The sequence below is a fragment of the Spinacia oleracea genome, chromosome 4, assembly GCF_020520425.1.
Source record: "Spinacia oleracea cultivar Varoflay chromosome 4, BTI_SOV_V1, whole genome shotgun sequence".
NCBI classification, from domain to species: Eukaryota; Viridiplantae; Streptophyta; class Magnoliopsida; order Caryophyllales; family Amaranthaceae; genus Spinacia; species Spinacia oleracea.
In genome coordinates this window covers 163,366,872-163,389,037 of record NC_079490.1, presented here as the reverse complement: position 1 = coordinate 163,389,037, position 22,166 = coordinate 163,366,872, and the positions used below count along the sequence as shown (strand labels likewise).

At 36.3% G+C, this 22,166-nt stretch overlaps 1 protein-coding gene across 1 annotated transcript; it reads left to right on the top strand.

The window, feature by feature from the left end:
* Positions 1–1,261: 1,261 nt before the first annotated feature.
* On the top strand, positions 1,262–6,290 carry LOC130472114 (uncharacterized). Its single transcript, XM_056842560.1, has 7 exons — positions 1,262–1,298; positions 1,847–1,944; positions 2,864–3,082; positions 3,163–3,255; positions 3,430–3,569; positions 3,663–4,051; positions 6,210–6,290. Exons 1-6 carry the CDS (start codon positions 1,262–1,264, stop codon positions 4,045–4,047), a joined length of 972 nt encoding a protein of 323 aa, XP_056698538.1. The 3' UTR covers positions 4,048–4,051; positions 6,210–6,290.
* Positions 6,291–22,166: the final 15,876 nt, after the last annotated feature.

The following is a 22,166-nucleotide window of genomic DNA, read 5'->3' as shown; positions in this document are numbered from 1 at the left end:
TAGCATAAGTCTCACAAGCATCAACTATAAACATGTCCTGCATATATCTAATTTTGTGTTTATTAATTTACCATTTAGTTCCATTAGAAAATAAATTAAATGAATTGTAAGATGATCTAATTGAAAAATTAATTGACATGAAAAATGACGCAATGTACATGTGTAATTGATCAAGTTAATGAATCTTTTCACTTTTATGGACTACACGTACTTTGATCAAATATTGAGCTGAATTGAGAAGAATCTCCAAATTTAATTATTTAAAGTAGCAACCGCGGCATCCGCCTGGACCACACACTAGTAATGAGTAAAATCAGTGATTAATCAATTAGTACTCCGTTACTACACTTAAACAATCAATCTTTCTAACTTCTACAACCGGAAAATTAATACATGAAAACAATTCATCTTCTCACAGTAATTCACCAATATCTTCAATCCAATTAATCAGTCACAAAGAATTTCTCAAAATCAATTCAATCATTGACATTTCGAATTAATCCCTTTAAGTCATGCCAATTAGGCAAACAAGTTCAGCAAAACAAAATTGTACACATAACAACTTTGAGGTTTATCTTAACAAAAAACCAAAACAGATAAACATTACTCCACCCAATAACCAAAACCAATACGAACGGGCAAGAAAACTAGTTAAACTTGATTACTTGAATTACACGAACCTAATCAAACACTAAGATATGTGATGGCATAATATTTGGATTTCATACTCCAATATGTGGTTTATACTCCCCCGTCTCTTAATACTCGCACCGTTTTTCTTTTCGGATCGTCCCTTAATACTTGCACCGTTTTTATAAATGAAAATTCTTACCAATATTATATTATTTCTCACACTTACCTACTAACCCACCTACACCACTATTCCCTACAAAAAATCATTTAAAAATTCACATACCCCACTCACCATTCTCTATCCCTTACCCATTTTCCACTAACTATATTAAAAAAATACTTTACTATCAACTAAGACCATTAAATTAATACGTCAATTCAAGTGTCTTAACTATTAAGGGAGGGAGGGAGTATTAATTATCAATATTTAATGAGAATAACGTCAAACTTGATTGTCCAATCCAAATAATTTTTCTTTAAATTGTAAACTGGATCTGAAATAGTTCATACAAATTTGAAATTCACGGATCTACACTACAAGAATCAGTATCAACGAGGGCGATTATTTTGTAAATGGAAAGGCGCGAAAAAAGTCGTCCTTGTATAAAAGGGCAAACACGGCAAAATAATGTCGTCGTCTTTGATAAAAACAAAGAGGGCGAAATGTTATTTTGCCTTCTTTGAGAAGTAATAGAAGGGCGACTTTTCTGTTTCGCCCTCTTTGATCAATTATTTTTTAAAAAATAAACAAAACAAAAGAATTAACTCCAGGAACGCACCAGTGCTCCACCCTAACTTCAAACACTCTGCCAAAACTTCTCCTAGTTTCTATTCGCAAGAATCCCAAAATGAAATTTGATTTCCCTATCTTCAGCTTTCTCTCTCCCTAAATCTGCAATTTAGAAGCTCTTTCTCTCCCCCAAAATCTCTAATTTAGCTTTCTCAATCCTTCTCAATCTTCAATTCGCTGGTCATAAACCCTAATATTATGCATTTTGGTTCGCCTGAAATTTGGTAGAGTTTGCCTGAAATTTTGTTGAGGTCGCCTATCTGAAGTTCCCCTGAAGTTCGTCTGGTATCGTATTTGTTCAACCTCTTCTCTGTTTGCGTTTTTTTTTTTGTGAGCTGGTATTTGAATTTTGAACCTAAGTGACGAATTAGGATTTGTACAGTAACTGGTGTCATATTGTTTATGATTTGTTGTTGTATGTAGTAGAGAAAAAACGAAGAAGAAGAAGGAATAGGGCGTCGGAAACTATTTTTGAGTGCTCTCCTTCTGGTCCTTGCGTTCCCTGTCAGTACTCTGAGAAGGTTTTTACTCTCTCCAAAATCATCAATTTCATGTTTTAATTTTGTTTATATTTCTGTTACTTCAGTTTGATTCAATTGAATTTGATTAAATTGAATCCATGGGAAATTTAATTTGTTCGGAATTAGGCTTTGATCTTGCTTTTGAATTTGAGAAAGGTAATGCTATTTAAATGGATATCCCTTTTATTGTTCTCCTTTCATTTTACCTGTAATTATGTTAAACTAATGGAAGAGTTATAACATTTGTTTGTTAAATAATCAAATAGTTAATCAGCTAAGTGGGAGAATTAATCTTTCTTCTGTAATGTTATAAGATCCTGACAGATTATGACGTTATGTACTTATAAATGTAATTGAAGTTTTAGTTGTTTATGATAACATTTTGTCTATGACTGCATTATTAGGTTATGTGTTATGTTTGAGTTCTTCACGGTCCCAGATGATGTGAATACCTCAAAAGAGTTAGAAGTTTGAGGGGTTTCTCTTCTTTAATTATGACTGTCATTATGATTTGAGGTATTTGCTTCGCCAACAACCAAACAGATCAGAGTTATCGCTACTTTCAGAATGCTAGGAACCCATGACTTTAAGAATTAAAGGTTAGCTCCCTTGTGGACAGGAACTTGTGAATAGGAATTTGAATTAACGGTGGCGTAAGTTCCTTTGATTTCAGGTTACATTTGACAGTTAGTCAGATCTTTTGCTACGAATCAGTTGCATTCCTTGGCCAAATCAGTGAAAACACAAACAAAAAACAAACAATGAATATAGGGGTTGCTAATTAACTATTATTAGAAATTAGAGTAATCAACTAACTGTTATCCACCATTAGAGTTGTGGAATCCTATCTTTGCTGTGACCAGCAGCAGCAAGCTGAACTTCTCTTTTATAACAAGCTGTCGTCTTCAACTTTTTGTAGGCTAAGTATGACTTCAGTGAAGCTGACGGTACACACATTGATAAAGCATTAAGGATTCAATGTTCTACCCTTTACAGACATCGGAGAGAAAGGCTGAAGGCGGCCTATTTTTCAAAGAGCAGAAATTTGAAAGAGGTGGAGCGTGCCTGCCCAGCAACAATTGATCTTGCTCAATGGAGGTGGCTTATATATAGCTATTGGAACCTTCCTAAACAGAGGGCAAGTATTAATTACGATATATATATTTATTTGCATTGTCATCGTTTTAGTAATCTAATATACAGTTTTGTAAATAATAGGAAAGAAGTGAAAAGAATAGGGCGAATGCTCTTTCAAAGAAGATCCGGTCAGCTTGTGGTGCCAAATCAATAGCTAGGACAATTTATGAATTGGTGAGCTTCTTGTCAAACTTCTTGTCAAACTTTACTGTTTATAATTAATGAAAACAACTTTACTGTATATATTATCAGCTTGCTCTAGGTTAGTTATCTACCCTACACCGACCGAGTCTACTGACTACTGATGTTCCAAATCTCCGTATAAACTTTACTGTATATATTTCCTAGGAACTTGAGGCAGAGGCAGGTAGTAATGAGCGTGAAGAGGAGAACGAGGCCACAAATGCATCTAGTTCAAATGCAACTACATCAACAACACAAGCTAATGGCGACCCTATGTATTTGAAGCTATGGGAGAAGACAAAGAGGTATTAATTTGTCAATGCAAGGATAGTCTGGTTGCATATAGTTTAACTCCTCACTCATCACTTTCTCTCTTCTTACTTTTATATTATCGATAGGCACAAAAATGGAAAGTTTGATGACGAGGCTGAAATTAAGTACAACGAGTTTAAAAAGTTGCATGAGAAAGAAGTTGGAGAGACAGGTGCAGACAATGTTTCCGTAGATGTGGCCTATGAAAAAGTTCTTGGATATCGTTCAGGTTATGCACGGGGGTTAGGTAAAGGTCACCCGGTGTTGTCCAAGGACGAGAAGAAAGGAAGGGCTGAGTTGGAAGTAACTGTAGTGCAACTCCAGAATGAGAACAACACGATGCGAGCTGAATTTGAGCATCATAAAGCTGAAACTTTGAGAAAGGAAAATGAAGCTAAGAAGAAACAAGAAGAACTGGAACAGAAGCTTAAGTTAATCATGGAGAAAATTGGCCTTGAATCCTTGACATAAAGAGGTAATATTTGATACTTGAAATGAAATCGAAATTATTGTGAATATATACTTGTGGGGGTTGGGGTAAATACAAGTATTTTATGGGGAGATGCTGCCAAAATTAATTTACAGATCGTTAGCTGAAAAGTGATATCATATTTACATGAGTAGATATAAATTTATTGAGAGATCTGAGCTTTTATAAACTGTTCTAGACATAGGAAAAACAATGAGAGACCGGCCATGATGCGGTAGGAGCTTCATCTAAGAACAGGTTCTGGTGACTAGAAACTGTTGTCGAAACTGCTATTTGGCTTGTTGGTGCTTGGTATATATGGTAATAGTATACTTAATTTCATGCCAAAGCTTAGCTAGCTTCAGAATAATACTCCTATTTAAATTAATTGTTTTGAAATTTCACACATGGTAGGTGGGGGGGGGGGGACTGGGGAGGATGGAGCAGTATTGCCAAGTAGAACCTAGGTAGTAGGCAGTTAGACACTCGACAATCTAGACTAAACAGGCAAGGGGAAGGAGGATATTGGAGAGTGGTAAACCTCCTTAACATCTACACTAAGAACAAACAAGGGAAGGAGGATATGGAGAGTAGTAAACCTCCTTACAATCTAGTCTAAGATTATTCTAGTGAACTTAATAGCACTTATCAGTTATCATTGTTGGCCTTGAGTTTTGAACTGAGCTTGTTATTCTTGAACATAACTTATCTTAACTTTTAACCCCTAATTAGATCATATATGAACTTATTAGACTTGAACTATTCTGAACTAATTAGCCCTTAATTAACTCAACTTATCTAATGTTATTAGTTTTAAATCTAAACGTATCCAATATTGGCCCCAAAGTCCAAGAAGGAAAAATTGCATTGCGTGCAAACAAGTGCTGTATGCACAGCATAACTGATAGTAAGATTAACATAGACAGCAATAAATTATCAAACAATGGTCACCCCAACAAATGAGTATGACACTAGTGGTGTGCAGCCAACAAAGAGGTTTTTTCTTTTCTTTCTCTTTTTTTTTGGTCTTTTGGGGAAAGGGCATTAGCAGAAGTGCTAATAAGAAGTTCAAGAAAAGGCATGAAATTAAAGAAGCAATGAGGAAAATTAATGATTATTACTTAATGGGTTGCTCCTAACTGTAGGCTATCTAATTCTCCTATACGGCTATACCCCGGCATACCACATGTTAGGTTCTCTGTACCGAACACAGAGAACACAGCATGAAGTTTGAGATTACTCACACCAAAAACACTTTAAGCTACAGATTCAGTTATTTAACTTGGTGCAATATGACTAAGATCATAGACAAAGTTTGAAGGAGATGTTGCAATATAAAAGTACAATTCAAGATAAATTCTGATATAGCTTTCAATCCTTCGGTTTCAGTCAACCTATAATACATACCTGTGAATCAACCAAGGAATGAAGGGTGAACTCCCATTAACAAAACAAAGCTTAAGTTGAAAAATAAACAACCAGAATGAAAGCAGAAAAATATACATACAAAAAGAACACAAGTGTTAACAAAATAAGAGACAAAGTGAATCATTCTTATCAAACCTCACCTTGACTCTCTGAGAAAATACTCATGGGAACAAAGTTTCTTGTAGGCTTTCTAATACTGAATAGTAGGAGTCTGGACGTATGAAGTGATATCATGATTAATTGGTTTGCATTTTCTGAGCAGGATTTGGTTGTAATTTCTAAACATAGATTGGTGCTTGTTTCTCTAAAGATCTTCCATGTATTGTATCACCCTCCTGCTGTACATGCGTAGTTTCGAGACCATGTGTAATGGTCACACAGGAAGAAATCTCACTGCAATGAACGTTGTGGGCTGGTTTTGTCAGTGAGAAATGCAGTGATTAAGTTTGCTACTTCTATTTCAGAAATCAGAAATTAAACTAGAGAATATATATAGGATCGGAGTAGGGTGTTCGATTTTCAATCATTCTAATTATCACTAGGTCGGCTATGGGAATCAACCACTGGTTATTGCATTTACTCAATCCCATTCAATTCAATTCTACCATCTTCTTGAGTATTGGAGTAGTTATATTACCAGTACATATAATATGCCTCTTTTTCATCATTTCTTCAACTGATCACTGTGTATAAGACTGGCATTGTTATGCTAACGGATAACTACTTGCTTGTGCAGGTTCAAATTCTTTATGCCTGTAAGCTGACATTGTTATGCTGCCTGTAAGATGTTAACAAGATAGCCAAGGATCAGAGAAAGAGGGGAGTCTAGCCTAAGACACCAAGTCTTGTCTTGTGAAACTATATACTCCATTACTCCGTACTTTACTTCTCATGCAAAATGCTTGTGACAGTAGTATATTATAAACTTTACAGTTCACAGTGTCGTTTTCTTGATCAAATATTTTATATTTTGTTTGGACAAGTTGATTTGAATCCTTCATCCATCAAATTTGTAATATACGCCTGAGCTTAGGAAGGTAATCCATCTTCCTCGTCACCAGTGTGTTACTGAGTGTACTGAGCGTATCAGCTTTCTCGTTCACTTTTAAGTAGCTGATTTATTTTTTTTAAAAATAAAAAATAGAACAAAGAGGGCGACTTTATCAAGTTGCCCTCTTTGATTTTGAACAAAAAAGACGCAGGAAATTGCCCTATTTAAACTGTTTTAGAGGGCGAAATAAAAGCAAAGAGGGCGAGATTTAAGTTGCCCTACTTGTTTTCAAACAAAGAAGGCGAAAATTATTTGCCCTCTTTGATTTTGATCAAAAAGGGCGAATATATAATGTTGCCCTGGAAAGCTAATAGGACGAACCTAACAGGGCGAGTTGAGGGCGATTTTTATTTCGCCCTTAAAAGATAAAAGGGCGATATTTTGATCAAAGAGGGCGACATTTTTCGCCCTCTTTGATCCTGTTTGTTGTAGTGCTAATTAGATACGATATGTATTGACTTAACTTTTGAATTGTATACTTCAATATGTGGTGTTATATCACCACTATTTAATGTGAATAACATCAAACCTGATCGTCGAATCTAAATAAGTTTTCTTTTGATCTTTTATTTGCAACTGGATCTTAAGTAGTTCATCTCCAAACGTGAATTGCACGGATCTAAACAATATGCGATAACTGAATGTTTGAATTGCATATTTATTCAATACTTGGTGTTATAACACCACTACTTAACGCGGATTGTCGAATTAAAAAAGGTTTTCTTCTAGTTAAAACTGAATCTTAACAGGTTAGACCCACACTTAATCTACACGAAATCAACCAAAAACAATTTGTCACATAAACTATCATGAAGTAAATATGGTTGTAGGTCGGGCCGGGCCGGGCTTAGTGCCGAGCCCATGGGCCTAACCGGGCCGTGCCCACGACAGGCCCATGTTGTATCGTGTCGGGGCGAAAAGTTCAAAATAAGGCCCAAGCACGGCCCGAGCCCACGGGCTTTCGTGTCGGGACGGGCCGGCTCGTCGTGCCTAAGGCTAATTTTACTAAATTTAGCGTGCTGTGCTTTTTCCAAAAAATTAAGGCCCATGGCTCACGAATTTGTGCCCGTGCAGGGACGAGCTTTTTTCGTGCCGGGTCGGGTTTCGGGCTGACCCGACCCACATTCATCTTTACCACGATGTGGCTAAGTGGCTAACTGTTAAGATATTAGATATTATTCTGTGAATATTCTGTAGAGTCCTAACTATGGTATGTTACCTAATGTGTAACCTAGGGTTAGGTAACTGAGTTGTACTATATATACGTGTGTGATTAATGAGAATGATACGAGATTACACAATATTTGACATGGTATCAAGAGCCTAGGTTAAAAACCCTAGTTTTTTTTTTCCGCACGAGTTTGAGAGAGTTTTGAGAACAGCGAATTCCTTCGCAGTTGAGTACTGAGATATTAGGAGTTACAAATTCCTCGAGTATAACAATGGGTACCGAAGAGGAGCCATCACAAAAGACAGTTGCCGCCGCCGTCGACCTAGACTATTATCTCGGGTCAGGCGACGGCCCCGGTATTGTTATCACCCCTATGAAACTGAGAGGAGCGTCGAACTACGATGAGTGGGCCAAAGTCGTTCGTCGCTCGATGATTTCAAAATTCAAATTTGGTTTTCTTGATGGTTCTGTGAAGGAACCCATTACGGACGCGACGAAGATGAAACATTGGATTGCGGTCAATTCGATGGTGGTGTCTTGGATCACAAACACCATAGACGAGAGTTTGCGTTCAAATCTGGAAGACTTTGATATTGCTCACGAGTTGTGGAGTCATTTGAGGACGCGATACTGAAGGAAATAATGCTCTTGGTCCAAGTATGCATATAATATTAAGTCTAATAAATGCGGTTCAGTATTAATTAACAAGTTAATAATTCAGTGAGATCAAGTGAGCTGAATGCCTAGCTAGAGGCCGCTTCAGTTCAAGTGGAATTAATGATATTAATCCACAACTTACTCTTGACTGAACCTGTAGGGTCACACAAATAGTACGTAAACGGATCAAGTATTTAATGCCATTAAATACTCCATCTATGGATATTCGGAATCGACGGATCTTGGTTTCAGTGGGAGCTGAGATCGTCACAAGCAAGAAATGAATACTCCGGAAACGATGATATTGCCGGAAACGGAAATATGGATCGTATCGGAAATATAAATATTATCCAAGTCGTAGATGTTGCCGGAAACGGAAACATGGTACGTATCGGAAAATATTATTGGAAATGGAAATATTACCGGAATCGGAAATATTGTCGGAAACGGAAATATTGTCAGAATCGGAAATATTATCGGAATCGAAAAATAATTCCGGAAACGGAAATATTAAATATTTGTTCGAAACAGAAATTAATTCCGGAATCGGAAATATTAAATATTGTTCGTGTCGGAAATGAATTCCGGAACCGGGAATTTAATCGGAAGCGCATCGTACGAATTAGCATCGGACGAGGCTTGCTAGACGAAGGCCCAGCACGAAGCCAGGCCCGCGCCCAGCAAGCCGAGCGCCCAACATGGAGCTGCCACAGCCTCGCCAGGCCCAGCGCAAGGCAAGGCCCAGCAAGGCCTTTGGCGCGCGCACGCTGAGCGTGCTGTTGGGCTGCGAGCAGCGACTGCTCGTGTGGGCCACAAGGCCTGCGCGGTTGGTGCTATGCTCGTGGCCATACGATGCTCATGTTCGTAACGAATCCTAATCCTATCGGAATTCGTGTATTGATTAAAGCCTAATCCTAATAGATTAAATTTATTATTTAGAGTTCAAATAGGATTCTAATTAATAAATCCAAATCCTAGTAGGATTATAATTCCTTTTCCATACCTCTATAAATAGGTGCCTAGGGTCATAATTTATAGATACAATTGAAGTATTCAAAGGTAAGATTTTCAAGAAAAATCAGTCACTCTCTTGCCCCTATTTAGCCGAAATCTATACTACCTTAAGGGCGATTCTAGTTGGTCAAGCTTAAGGCGGATCCGGACGTGCTATGGACTATCTACGGAGGGACGACACTTGGAGTCCTAAAGACTTGTTCTTGTTCGGTTCGGGCGCAGCTAGGGAGGGCACGCAACAAAGTGTATGCATTTGAATTATGCTAAATGATTATGTGTGAATAATATGTTTCCTGGCTTTATGGTTTTTCCGCATGATTTATGTTTTGTCATATGTATCATAACCTAACAGATACTGCGTCATGTCGGGCACTAGGGTTTGTCATATTAAGATGGCTCTGAGTGGTTGTAAACAAGGCACGTCTGAGGTTCATGGAGTACTATGGCCGATTGTCGAAGGTATGGAAGGAGTACGTACAGTATGCACGAGTACCAAGGTGTATATGTGCGGGTTGTACGTGCAACATAGCGAAGCAGGTGGGGGACATTCATGATGAAGATCGTCTGCACTATTTCTGAATTGGTCTAGATGTAGGGGAATACAGTTAAACATAATAACATGTGCGGAACAATCCCCAAAGCCAGGAAACATGTATAAAGCACAGATTAAGCAAACTTACATTCGAAGCGTGTTTTCCACAATAATCTTGTCAACGAACACGAACAAAGAACTCCACTTGTCGTTCCTCTACTTGGTTCACCGACACGATCAGACCCGTCTTGATTATCGTAGCTTAGACAATTGATCAGGATACTTTGCCTTTTGGGATGAACACACTATGGAGGCACAGAGAGAATTAGGGTTTTCTGTTTTTTCCTAGGGTTGTGTGTATTGTGTTATTATTGTACTAAGTTGGAAAATAGGTTGTAAGGTTATTTACATAACCTTACTAACCGACCAAGCCAAGAGGCAAGGCCGGCTAGCAAGCCCGCAAGCCAAAACACACGGACACGCACAGCCAGTGGGCCGTGGGCCGCGCTGCTGCTGTGTCGTGGTCTCGGCCCGCATGCACGCGCACAGCTCCGCGCCACAAGGGCCTTGCTGCTGCTGCGTTGCTTTGCTTGCTCGCCTAGTCGTGTGCGCTCCCACGGGCCTCGAGTGCTTCGTGCACTCGGCTCCTGGGCCGCTCCTCGTATTCGCGATTAAATATATTTCCGATATATTATTTATCGTTTCGTATACGACGAATGATACGATTTATTCGTCTCGCCTAGCTTACGAATATTCGCGATACGATATACGATTCCGATGCAAGGTCGTATCGTATAATACGTTTCCAACTTAAATCCCGAAAAGCTATTAAATGAATTTCCGATTCATTTAATCCGGTGATATGTTACGTGTCATTGGTGTGACCTTGTAGGTTCAGTCAAGAGTAAGTTGTGAGTTCAATATCCATTAGAACTCACTGATCGGAAGCATTGCTCCAGCTAGCTGTTCCGATCACTTGATCTCACTGAATTAATTGTTCGCAATTAATCTGAACCTTGGTATTAGACTTAATGCACCTTGGGTGAAGGACATATTTCCTTCAATCTCCCACTTGTCATTCAGACAAGTGTGCATCCACATTCCTTTGTCACTTAGTGTTACTTACTGAACATAAGGTAAGATCCAAGCCATCCTTATTAGGTCCAGAAGTGTTTCTCGGATTACAGAGTTCAACTGTCAAACTTTTGCAGAAGGTTAAGCCTAACCATTCTGAGCACGGCCATGCATTTTACAGTATCTAACTCTCCGAGAGGCCTTGTTACACAACAAACACCATATCCTATCAAAGATAGGAGGACAATCCATTCTTCCAATCTATGAACACTCACTTTGATTCATAGTACGCCCAATAACTTCTTTTATAGCCTCCTTTTACGGTGCGACGTTTAGCTAGTATCAAAGCGAACTAATTCTCAAACGAGCAGACATAATCGCTCATGTTCTGAGGAATGGTTCTAATCACCATTAATGAGAACTACTTATGACATGACTTTAATCTCTTAAAGTGTTCTCATGGTCAATCCGATACAAGATCCAATAAGTATCTATGCAAATGATTTCTGACATCCAGTCCATCTAGTTCAAGAAACAGAACTATAAATCAACTTGCAATGTAATCTTCATTAGTCATTGGTCGTCCACCTTTCAATGACCTGGATTAGGGATCCTTTGTGACTTCAATATTCAAGTTCACTTATGGGTGTTTCTTTGTCGAAAAATCCATCTTGACATCCCATTTGAATGATTTGAATCACATGGACTTATCATTTAATGCTAAACCAAGATTAAATGAACTATGAAATATAATTTCATAAATGATAAATGTTTAAACCAAATGCTTACGAATTTGTGGGCCTCTAACCCAAAATCAAGCATTTAATGTTTTACAGATATAGGCCTTTCACCCAATACTTAAAACATTCATGGAACTCAAACTTGATTCCATATCTGCATATGAATGTTGTGTATCATTCAATGCAGAGGTTTAGTTTATCATACTTTGCTATCCTTAGCATCTTTTCTATCAAAAGCCTTTCGATGTAAGATGAAAAGATCTTTGAATATGTTTCTAGAATGATCTAGTCTTTCGTTGTTGTTTAGAATGATAATCATATCTAAAATAGAAAATCATCCAGGTAGCAGACTTGTGATCAACCTGAGTTCATTGAAGAACTCCCACTAAAAACAATTCCCTTTTATTTCTTCTTAGGCAATAATGAATTCATATCAATTATGTAGAATTTCAAATGATGCTTCCCTTTTGGAATACTCCAACCAGTTCACATAGATGTGGGAGATACATCTTTCAACTGAGAACTTGGAAACTAATCATTGATTCAGTTTCCCATGCATCACATATGGTTTAGAACCTATGTAACCACCTTTTAATCACGACGCCTAATTTCCCGTGTTTGTTTGTGGTTTGCCTAACAACATGATTCAACGTTTGCTTAGGCAAATGCATGTAGCATCAAAACTTTAGTTATCTTCACTTCCTCTTATCAAGTGCTCATCCTACATATCCAAATGTATTGGATGTTCTTGATACTGTTCCAATGATCTTTGATCAAGATCAATAGAGATTGGTATAAACTCGTCACGATCCAATGTTCACGAGTTATCTTGGAGATCTATATATCACATTATACATGATTGATTGTAATGCAAAAACCATTCGCATTTTAAAATCCATCCATGTGACTTTTAGCTTTATTCTGTTTCAAGAGATACTGAATCTTGCTAAAATCTTCAAGGTCCTTCATGCTTAACTCTAGTGATAACAACCTAGCTTTATACTTAGTTAAAGCATTCATAACTTAGACTTACTCATATGGGTTGAGAGTCTCTTTTGAGTCTCTCCATTGTGTTTGATTTAGTAATTACTTTTACATAATCCAAACAGCGCTTTAGATCCTATCCAATAGATCTTTAACCCAGTATGTTCTAAGTTTCGCCATGGTTCTAATATTGACAAATACTTTCAAATCTAACCATTTGAATTTGAATGTCATTTTCAATAAAGAGATATGTATCTCATATATAGAACCAATAAACTTGACTTAGCTACCACTAAACTCCCCATCTATAAGATGATCCATATTTTCATAAAGCTATGATTGCTCAATAGCCTTTTAGACAAATATGGTCCAATTCCCACTTGCATGCTTTAATCTACGAATAGATTTTTAAGCTTGCTCTTTTATCTAGCATCCAAAACTTTTACATTGTGTGATGTACACAATTCCTTTCTACAAGTCCAATTGAGTAAGGTGTTTTGTTTTCCAATTGCCATATTGCCATATGCAATGATTGCTAGATTTATCCAAAATAGTTCAAGCATTCCGACTTGGTGAAAAAGATTTCAACATTATCAACGCCGTGAAATTGTTTACAATCTTTTAACCACCAATCTAGCTTCTCTTTTGTATGTGAATACAATATCATCTTTGTATGTTTTGAAAACATGTTTGCAACCAATGGGAGTAAACCCTTTATGAAAATCAACGTTGTATGTTTAGAAAACATGTTTGCAACCAATGGGAGTGAACCCTTTATGAAAATCAACGTTCTATGTTTAGAAAACATGTTTGCAACTAATGGGAGTGAACCCTTTATGCAAATCAACCAAATCATAGATTTGATTCTTCAAGATGAAGGTACTTTGGATGAAATGGCCTCAAACCATTTTGTATAGCCTCGAACCATACTTGGGAATTTTAATTCGTCGTAGCTAACTTGTAAGTCGTATGTTTTTGAAGCACTTTCCAAAGTCTTCATAGTTATCATTCATCAAGATATCTATGTATCTATCTTGGTTGAATTCTATTTCTTATACGATTTACCTAGGTATTGAACATCAAACGTTAGTTTCTATAAAGACATTACTCAAGTCCTTTGAGTATTAGGATTCTCTTGAAGCACTTCTAAAGTCTTCATGAAGCTCTTCCAAAGGCTTCTAAATACGGAGCTTTTCCAAAGACTCCTAAGTATCCTACATTTGTTTGTTGCTTGACTCGAAGTCCATTCGAGGTCATTTTTCTCCCACTTGCCTTTTTGGAAATATGATGGTTTCATAAAAGACATTATCTTAAGCAACAACCATATGTTCTCAGATTTTTGGTAGAATCAATACCTTTTGTTTCTATGAGTCGCTCATAAAGAAACATATATCTATCCTTGAGTTTGTTTGATGTAAACACTAACTCCCACTGGGTTCGACAACCCTAGATATATATGTACTGAAAAGATGTACTGAACCGAAGTTCAATCCTAATGACTGAAGGAAATAATGCCCTTGGTCCAAGTATGCATTCAATGATAAGTCTAATAAATGCGGTTCAGTATTAATTAACAAGTTAATAATTCAGTGAGATCAAGTGAGCTGAATGCCTAGCTAGAGGCCGCTTCAGTTCAAGTGGAATTAATGATATTAATCCACAGCTTACTCTTGACTGAACCCGTAGGGTCACACAAATAGTACGTAAACGGATCAAGTATTTAATGGCATTAAATACTCTATCTATGGATATTCGGAATCGACGGATCTTGGTTTCAGTGGGAGCTGAGATCGTCACAAGCAAGTGAATACTCCGGAAACGATGATATTGCCGGAAACGGAAATATGGATCGTATCGGAAATATAAATATTATCCAAGTCGTAGATGTTGCCGGAAACGGAAACATGGTACGTATCAGAAAATATTATCGGAAATGGAAATATTGCCGGAATCGGAAATATTGCCGGAAACGGAAATATTGTCAGAATCGGAAATATTATCGGAATCGGAAAATAATTCCGGAAACGGAAATATTAAATATTTGTTCGAAACGGAAATTAATTCCGGAATCGGAAATATTAAATATTGTTCGTATCGGAAATGAATTCCGGAACCGGGAATTTAATCGGAAGCGTATCGTACGAATAAGCATCGGACGAGGCCTGCCGGACGAAGGCCCAGCACGAAGCCAGGCCATCGCCCAGCAAGCAAGGACGCGCGCCAACGCCCAGCCCAAGGCAGCGCCAGGCCCACCGCAAGGCAGGCCCAGCGCGCCAAGGCAAGGCTGCCCGTGCGTGTGTGTTTGTGTCCATGCACAATTCCTAGGATTTGGTGTGTGATTAAATTCCTATTCCTATTAGGATTATTTAATTAATTAGAGTCCTTGTAGGATTCTAAGTTTAATTAAATCGTATCCTACTAGGATTCCAATTCCCTTTCCAAACCTCTATAAATAAGGGCCTAGGGTCATAATTTACGGACACGATTGAAGTATTCAAAGGGTAAGTTTTTGAAAGAAAATTCAGCCACACTCTTGCACAATAATAGCCGAAAATTCCTAAGCACCTTAAGGGCGATTCTAGTTGGTCAATCTTGAGGCGGATTCGGACGTACTGTGGACTATCTACGGAGGGCCGACACTTGGAGTCCTAAAGACTTGTTCTTGTTCGGTTCGGGCGCAGCTAGGGAAGGCACGCTACAAAGTGTATGCATCTATACTATGCTAAATGATTATGTGTAAATAATATGCTTTCCTGGCTTTATGGTTTTTCCGCATGATTTATGTATTGTCATATGTATCATAACCTATCAGTTGTATCACGAGCCTCTTAATATTTTCATAATCTAAATTGCATAAACATGGTTAAATATTACAAAGTTGCAAGAATTAAAAGGGGTGATTAATTTTCGTAATTGTTAATTAATTGCAAATTGCGTTTATTTAATTCGAAAATGATAAAGGTCGCAACATGCGACCTTTAAGCCGTGTCACAATGATGACATGTCATGCTTATGTGTCGTGATTTAAATTGGAAACTAAAATATTTAAATTATATAACCTATTATATATATTTCAAAAAAAAGTAGGAAAATCTTAATATTATAATTTGTTTCCTTCTTTATATCGATTTCCTTATTTGCATATTTTCATAGTAAAAATATTGCATTGATAGTAAAAATATTGTGATGACGCAAACCTACGTGGCGCCTATATGTACCAATTAGATTCCAACACGTAAGATTGCGACAAGTAAATGTTGTCGCAACTTGCGACCTTTATCATCACCCTATTTAATTATATGTACGCAGTTTTTCGGCAGTTTCTTCGTTACTCATCCAAGTCGAGTGATTTTTGTGTCAATTCCGCATGTAAAAGGCATTCTAAAATTTTGACAAAAATACTGTTTTTCGGCCGAACCCAGAATTCTCAAATTCGAAGCCTAACTATGACTTTTCGGAGGTTTTAGTTTTTCGAACGCAAAATTTCGTAAATCTTGAATTTTTGATTGACCTACTATATATGTTTAACAAGTTTGAATGCCTAGCCTTGTTAATTATACAATCTAATTTGTAATTATGATTAATTTGTTGAAAATTGGAATAATTTAGAATTAATTTGATTTTCATAATTAGTTAGTAATTTAATTAGATACCTATGATTAAAAACCACCATAAAAATTGTAAATTTGTGTTAAATTTTGAATTTTTATGACCTAGACTTGAATCCATGTTAATCGGAAATCAATTAATTAATAAATTTTCGATTATTTGCCCTAAAATTATGAAATTAATATGATTTATTAATTTGTCATTAATTTTGAAAATAAAATTTTTAATTTTTATGCGATTCGCTCATATAACTTGCACGCACAAAGTAATGGACGCTACGTGTTACCTTTAAAGGGTGTTGTATAGTGCGGGCATGCGACGACGAGCAAGGGAGCTCGTCGCCCATGCGGTGCGAATGCAATGAGCAAAGCCATGGTGCACGAGCACAAGGCAGCAGCCCTGCCTTGTGTCGTGTGCTGTGTGCGACGAGCGAGTGGGCAAGGGCGAGAGCAAGGCAGCGACAGTCGCGTGTGGGCAGCAGGCGAGCTGCGCCACGACGCAACTGCCGCACGCAACGAGCGAAGCCTCGCGCACTGCGATCGCAAGCTCGCGTGCAACGAGCGCTACACCCAGCGATGGTGAGCAGCCAGCGTGTTGCGACGAGCGCTGGCGCGCGCCTTGCGATGGTGAGCAGCAGCAGATGCGACGCAGCACATAGGCTGCGCGCACATGGCCAGCGATGGCTGCGTGCGTGTGGCCTATGGCTGTGTGTTGTGTGGTGTAGGTGCGTGCTTTAAGTTACGATTAGATCGTTTTAAAATTTTAATTTGAAATTTTCAGTTTACGTAATTTTAATTAATTTTAAAATTAATAATTTAAATTATTTTCTTGGATTTTAATTTTGAATATTATAATTATAATAAATTTCATTTATTCTAATTATTTTACTAAAATTAAAATCGTGAATTAATTTAAATACGACTGAAAATAAATTAAATAAGCGGATTCAATTATAAATTTATATGAGCTTTAAATTTTAATTAAATTTGTATGTTTCCGGTTAGACTAGAAAACATTTTTATGTTTAAAATTAGTAAAGCATATGAATTTATTGGTTTTAGTCATAAACTCTTGATTAGGTCTACAAATCTCTTAAGGTTAAAACAACTTGATTAGAATTAATAAGGACTGAATAATTTGTAGATTATTGGTGCCCTTGATTAATTGCTGCAAATATTTATGTGATGCATAACGTGTTTTACTAACCAGCTATGTGGACCATTCATGATAATGAATGGGTGAATGGTATATATTGTATATGTACTGTTTTGCAGTTTATGAAGTGACTAGTATGGCCCAAATAGGATAGAAAATATGGTTTGCGTACCATTAATTTGAATGTAATTGGTCTAAAGTACCAAAATTGTTTTTCAATTCAAATATGGTCTGCGTACCATCAAATAGTTGTAATTAGTTTAATTATAGCTTATCCTATTTGAAGAAAATGGTGCCTCCCACGGAGATTTTCGAGACGGACTTTGAAGTTGAAGCTTCAAGATGAAGTCGGGCCATACTAGATCACATTTATCTTATGCATGCTTTAAGTTATTTATTGCTTTAAATATGTCTTAATCATGCATGAGATTGTGGCTTGATTATGTTGCATGATTAAGGATTTTAGTTCACTTAAAATCTAACCAACATAGTAAGAGCCTTAAGTTCCAAACTTAAAAATTGAGTTAAAAGGTGCCATGCCAAAATATACACTTGCTTGGATATCCTTTACATCAATCTAGTAATAGTTTTCGCTCAGCGAGGTGTTACTTATTGGTCCTAAAGGGGCAAGGTACACAAATAATTGTGAGTACATGTTAGTTTTGGTGAAACTCAACGATATAAGTAAGGAGTCCTTTTATGTCGTGGCAAAATCGATAGGTTTACCTAATAAGTTCTTAGACGTGCCTATCAACCAAGAATAGTTTCTAGACTATTAGAAAAAGGCTTTTGCTTACCTAAGATGTTTTAGGATTAAGTCGACAAACTGTGCTTAGTTCTTCAATGATTTTAGGATCTTGGAATCATTTTATTCACACCTGCCGGAACACTAAAATCGAATAAAATGCCAATAACTTGTTTAAATTGCATGAATGCTTTAATTTTCAAGTTATTACTCATGATAAATGTTTAGACTTTGCATGCTTCAATGTATGTTTTAAGTATTGTTTATAATTAAATATCTTGCACTGCAGTAAACCCTTTTAGAAAGGTAACAGTAAATTTCCTCGATTGGTAGTGAATCCAAGAACGATTCACGGAAATGAGAGAAAATGAGCAATTTAAAATGTACGTTTCTTTTCGCGACTTTTATGGTTGTTTTCGAATATCAAAATCGAATGGCAAACCAATTGGTGCTTGTGAATTCAAAATACAATGTAGTTTTGAGATCATAAAGCATTGAGTTTAAACGCTCAGCTTTACCAATGGTTAACAACCTAAAATCTTTTTTCCATTTAATTCTCGAATGAGTCTAGTCCCTAGACATTCGAATAGATCGATGCTTAGAGAACTTTAGAAGCTTCTGGTAAGATCATCTAGTTGAAACAAAATATTCAACATAAATTAAAATGGTAAAGAACCTTGTTGGTGACATTGGACATGTCTAACAAAGTATAAAAGTCAACACTAAAGAATTCAATTCTTAAGACTATAAGAAAGGGTACAAGAAATAGGAAAACAAGGAACAAATGAAAGGAGTTTACGATTCCGTTTCTACCTATAAGTTTATGTTTAAAGAAAAGTGACCTAGCAATCAAACTTCCTTGGTATCATATACCGCTTGAGGTTTTTACTTCGGTAATAACTCAAACAACGGAAGCTAGGCTACACTAATGACCTACAAGTGGGAAATGAAGCATGGCATTGCTACATTAATTGTAGGGTCATCTAGTTTGTTTTAAGTCCTTTCAAAGGCTGGATCTTAATGGCTATTTTGTTCCATAATCAGCATACCTAAATTTCTGTTTTCAAACACAGAAAGACTCACATTCAGAAGAACAAAAATTATGCTTGTTTGTTTGTTTGTTTATTTGAATGAAATGGTCATTTACGGGTTGAGTCAGTATGCTTGATTAAAAACAAACAACTCTTTAACAATAAAAACTTTACTAGGTTCAAATCAACCCCTTGATTTGAGTTCCACTAATCTTTGGCACTGTTTCTTATACCATATCAACAAGTTAACATTCAAAAGGTCTATTTTGATGGACTTTTGAAAGTTCATTGATTTCTAGATCAATTTAAGACAACTAGTCTTACTTGTTGAAAGTAACAAAAGATATGAACTATTGTTAGAACGCCTAGACGATAGAGTTCAAAGCTAAAGAAAGGTTTTATGACTTTATTATTTCACACAGATTTGAGTGAATATAGGTTTATTTACTCAATGTGATATAAGTTTGAATCTGTTTGGCTAGTTCAAAGATTCAGAAGTATAAAATCCACTTGGCAGGAAATCATAAAGATCTAGGTTAGATCATGTTGATGATTACTTGAGACCAAAAATGATCATCAATGATTGTGTGTTGTAATTTCACAATCTAGGTCCATAAGATATGGCATATCTAAGTTGGAATAATCGAAGTCAATTAATACATACGTGATTCGATCAATGATGAATCATAAAGACTTTTCCTATAATTTCTAAAACAAAATGCTCAACTACCACCAAACTAAACCAAACTCGTCAAAGCTATTGAAAAGTAATTTCAGAATAACTTTTCATAAAATATATCTAGAGAGTTGCAAAACTCAGTGGGAGCTTAGTGTTTGTCATTCGACAAACTAAGGCCCAAGTATAGATATATGTTTCATTGTGATTTATTCAAATGAGACACAAGGGTATTGTTTCTACCACGAATTTTTGAGAACATAATGTTTGTTTGCTCGAAATAATGTCCTTTTGGAGATTCGTTTCCAAAATGACAAGTGGGAGAAAATAGACCTCGAAAGTCTTCGAGGCGAACAACAAACATAAACGGACATTCATGAGGCTTTTCGAAGTTCTTTAGAAAATCCGAACATGTATTCTTTAAGGACTTTAGAAGTGGCTTTAAAGAATAGACATCTCTTAGAAGACTTTACAAGTGCTTCAAGGAGAACAGAATATTCAAAGGACTTTCAAGTGGCTATTGATATTCTATTGTTTGATGTTCTATACCCAAGTAGGCATAGAGTTCAAATCACTGAAACTATGAGATTCTTCTATTAGATAGTAAAGAAACATGGAGTTCAGGTCACTGAAACTATGCAATTCTTCTATTAGATAGTGAAGAAACCTACAACTTGCAGTCAAACTATTATCATGTAGATTAATGAGTTTGTGACCTGTAAGAAAGTTATGACGAAACCCAGATTCCCTAAAATGGTTAGAGGCCATATATAGACTCAAATGTTTTAAATGGTTAGAGGCCATATATAGACTCAAATGTTTTAAATGGTTAGAGGCCATAGAACATACTCAATGTTTTGATGACAAAATTGAAATTTTGTTGATTTGCAAGAATAGTTTCACACCTATTGGTTGCAAGTTTGTTTTAAGGAATAAAAACCATCAAACATGAAATTGTGTTCACACACAAAGCTAGATTAGTTGCTAAAGGTTACAAGCAAATTCACGGTGTGGATTGTGTTGAAACCTCGTGCATAATCGTAATGCTCAAGTCTATAATTCAAGCAATGATTGCATATTGGTACATATAGCAATTGGATGACAAAACGTATTCCTCAATCAAATGTTGGAATAAACTATGTACATGGTATGTCATAAGATTTGTGGATCCAAATAAATGCTTGAAAGAGAAAGCTAGCTTATAAAATCTAAAGTACAGATTTAAGCAAGCAATTGGGAATTGGAATTGTATTTTAGTGAAGCTAATAAGTATTTTAGTTTCATAAAATGTACATGATTCTTATAGATATATAAGAAGTTTAGTGGGAGTACGTAAAACTTAATTGGTCCTATGTGTATCACACACATATCTCTCTATTGTGAAATAACATTCAAATGCTAATGACTTAGATTTGAGATTATTCATCAATGATGGACCATGGCGAAACTTAGTACATACTGGGTATTAAGATCTATTTACAAAGATCTTATGATATTGTTTTAGATTAAGTAATGACATTTACTAAATCAGACACGAAAGACTCCATTGGAGATATTCGACCCATATGAATAAATCTAAGTAAAGAATGTTTGAACTATGTATAAGCATTTACTAAGTTAAAACATCAAAGGATCTAAGTGAGATTCTTAACATATATTATATGTCAAAGAATTTAGCTGGATTCAGTATCTACTGAAATTGAATGAGCTAAAGTTACATGAATAGAATTCAATTGAGAATCATTCTGCAAAAGAATTTATCATGTATGATATAATATGAGGATCGCCAAAAACGTATCGTATGACTTTAGGCATGACGAACATATACCAATCTCTATTGATCTAAGTGAAGATCAACTAGATTGAGATCAAGAATACTTATGGTACTTGAAAAGGTACATAGGAATAGTTCTTGATTCAAGGAAATAAAGATATGCTAAATATTGATGCTACACGCATAAACACTGGCAAAGGATCAAGCAAGATTCCTTTGGAGTTAACCATTGACAAGGACGAGCTATAGAGCATCGTGTTTTGAAATGGCAACATGGATTGAAGACCATGAGTTGTTGCGTGGGAAATTAAATACTAATTTCTATGTTCTAAGATACAGTTGGAAAGTCTTCCACGTATCTGTGAACTGCTTGGATAAGTAAATCCAACCAAAGCATCACTAACAACCTATACAATTGAAGTAAAAGTACTTATTGCCTAAGAAGCAATAAAACAGGGTTGTTTATCTTAAAGAGTTCTT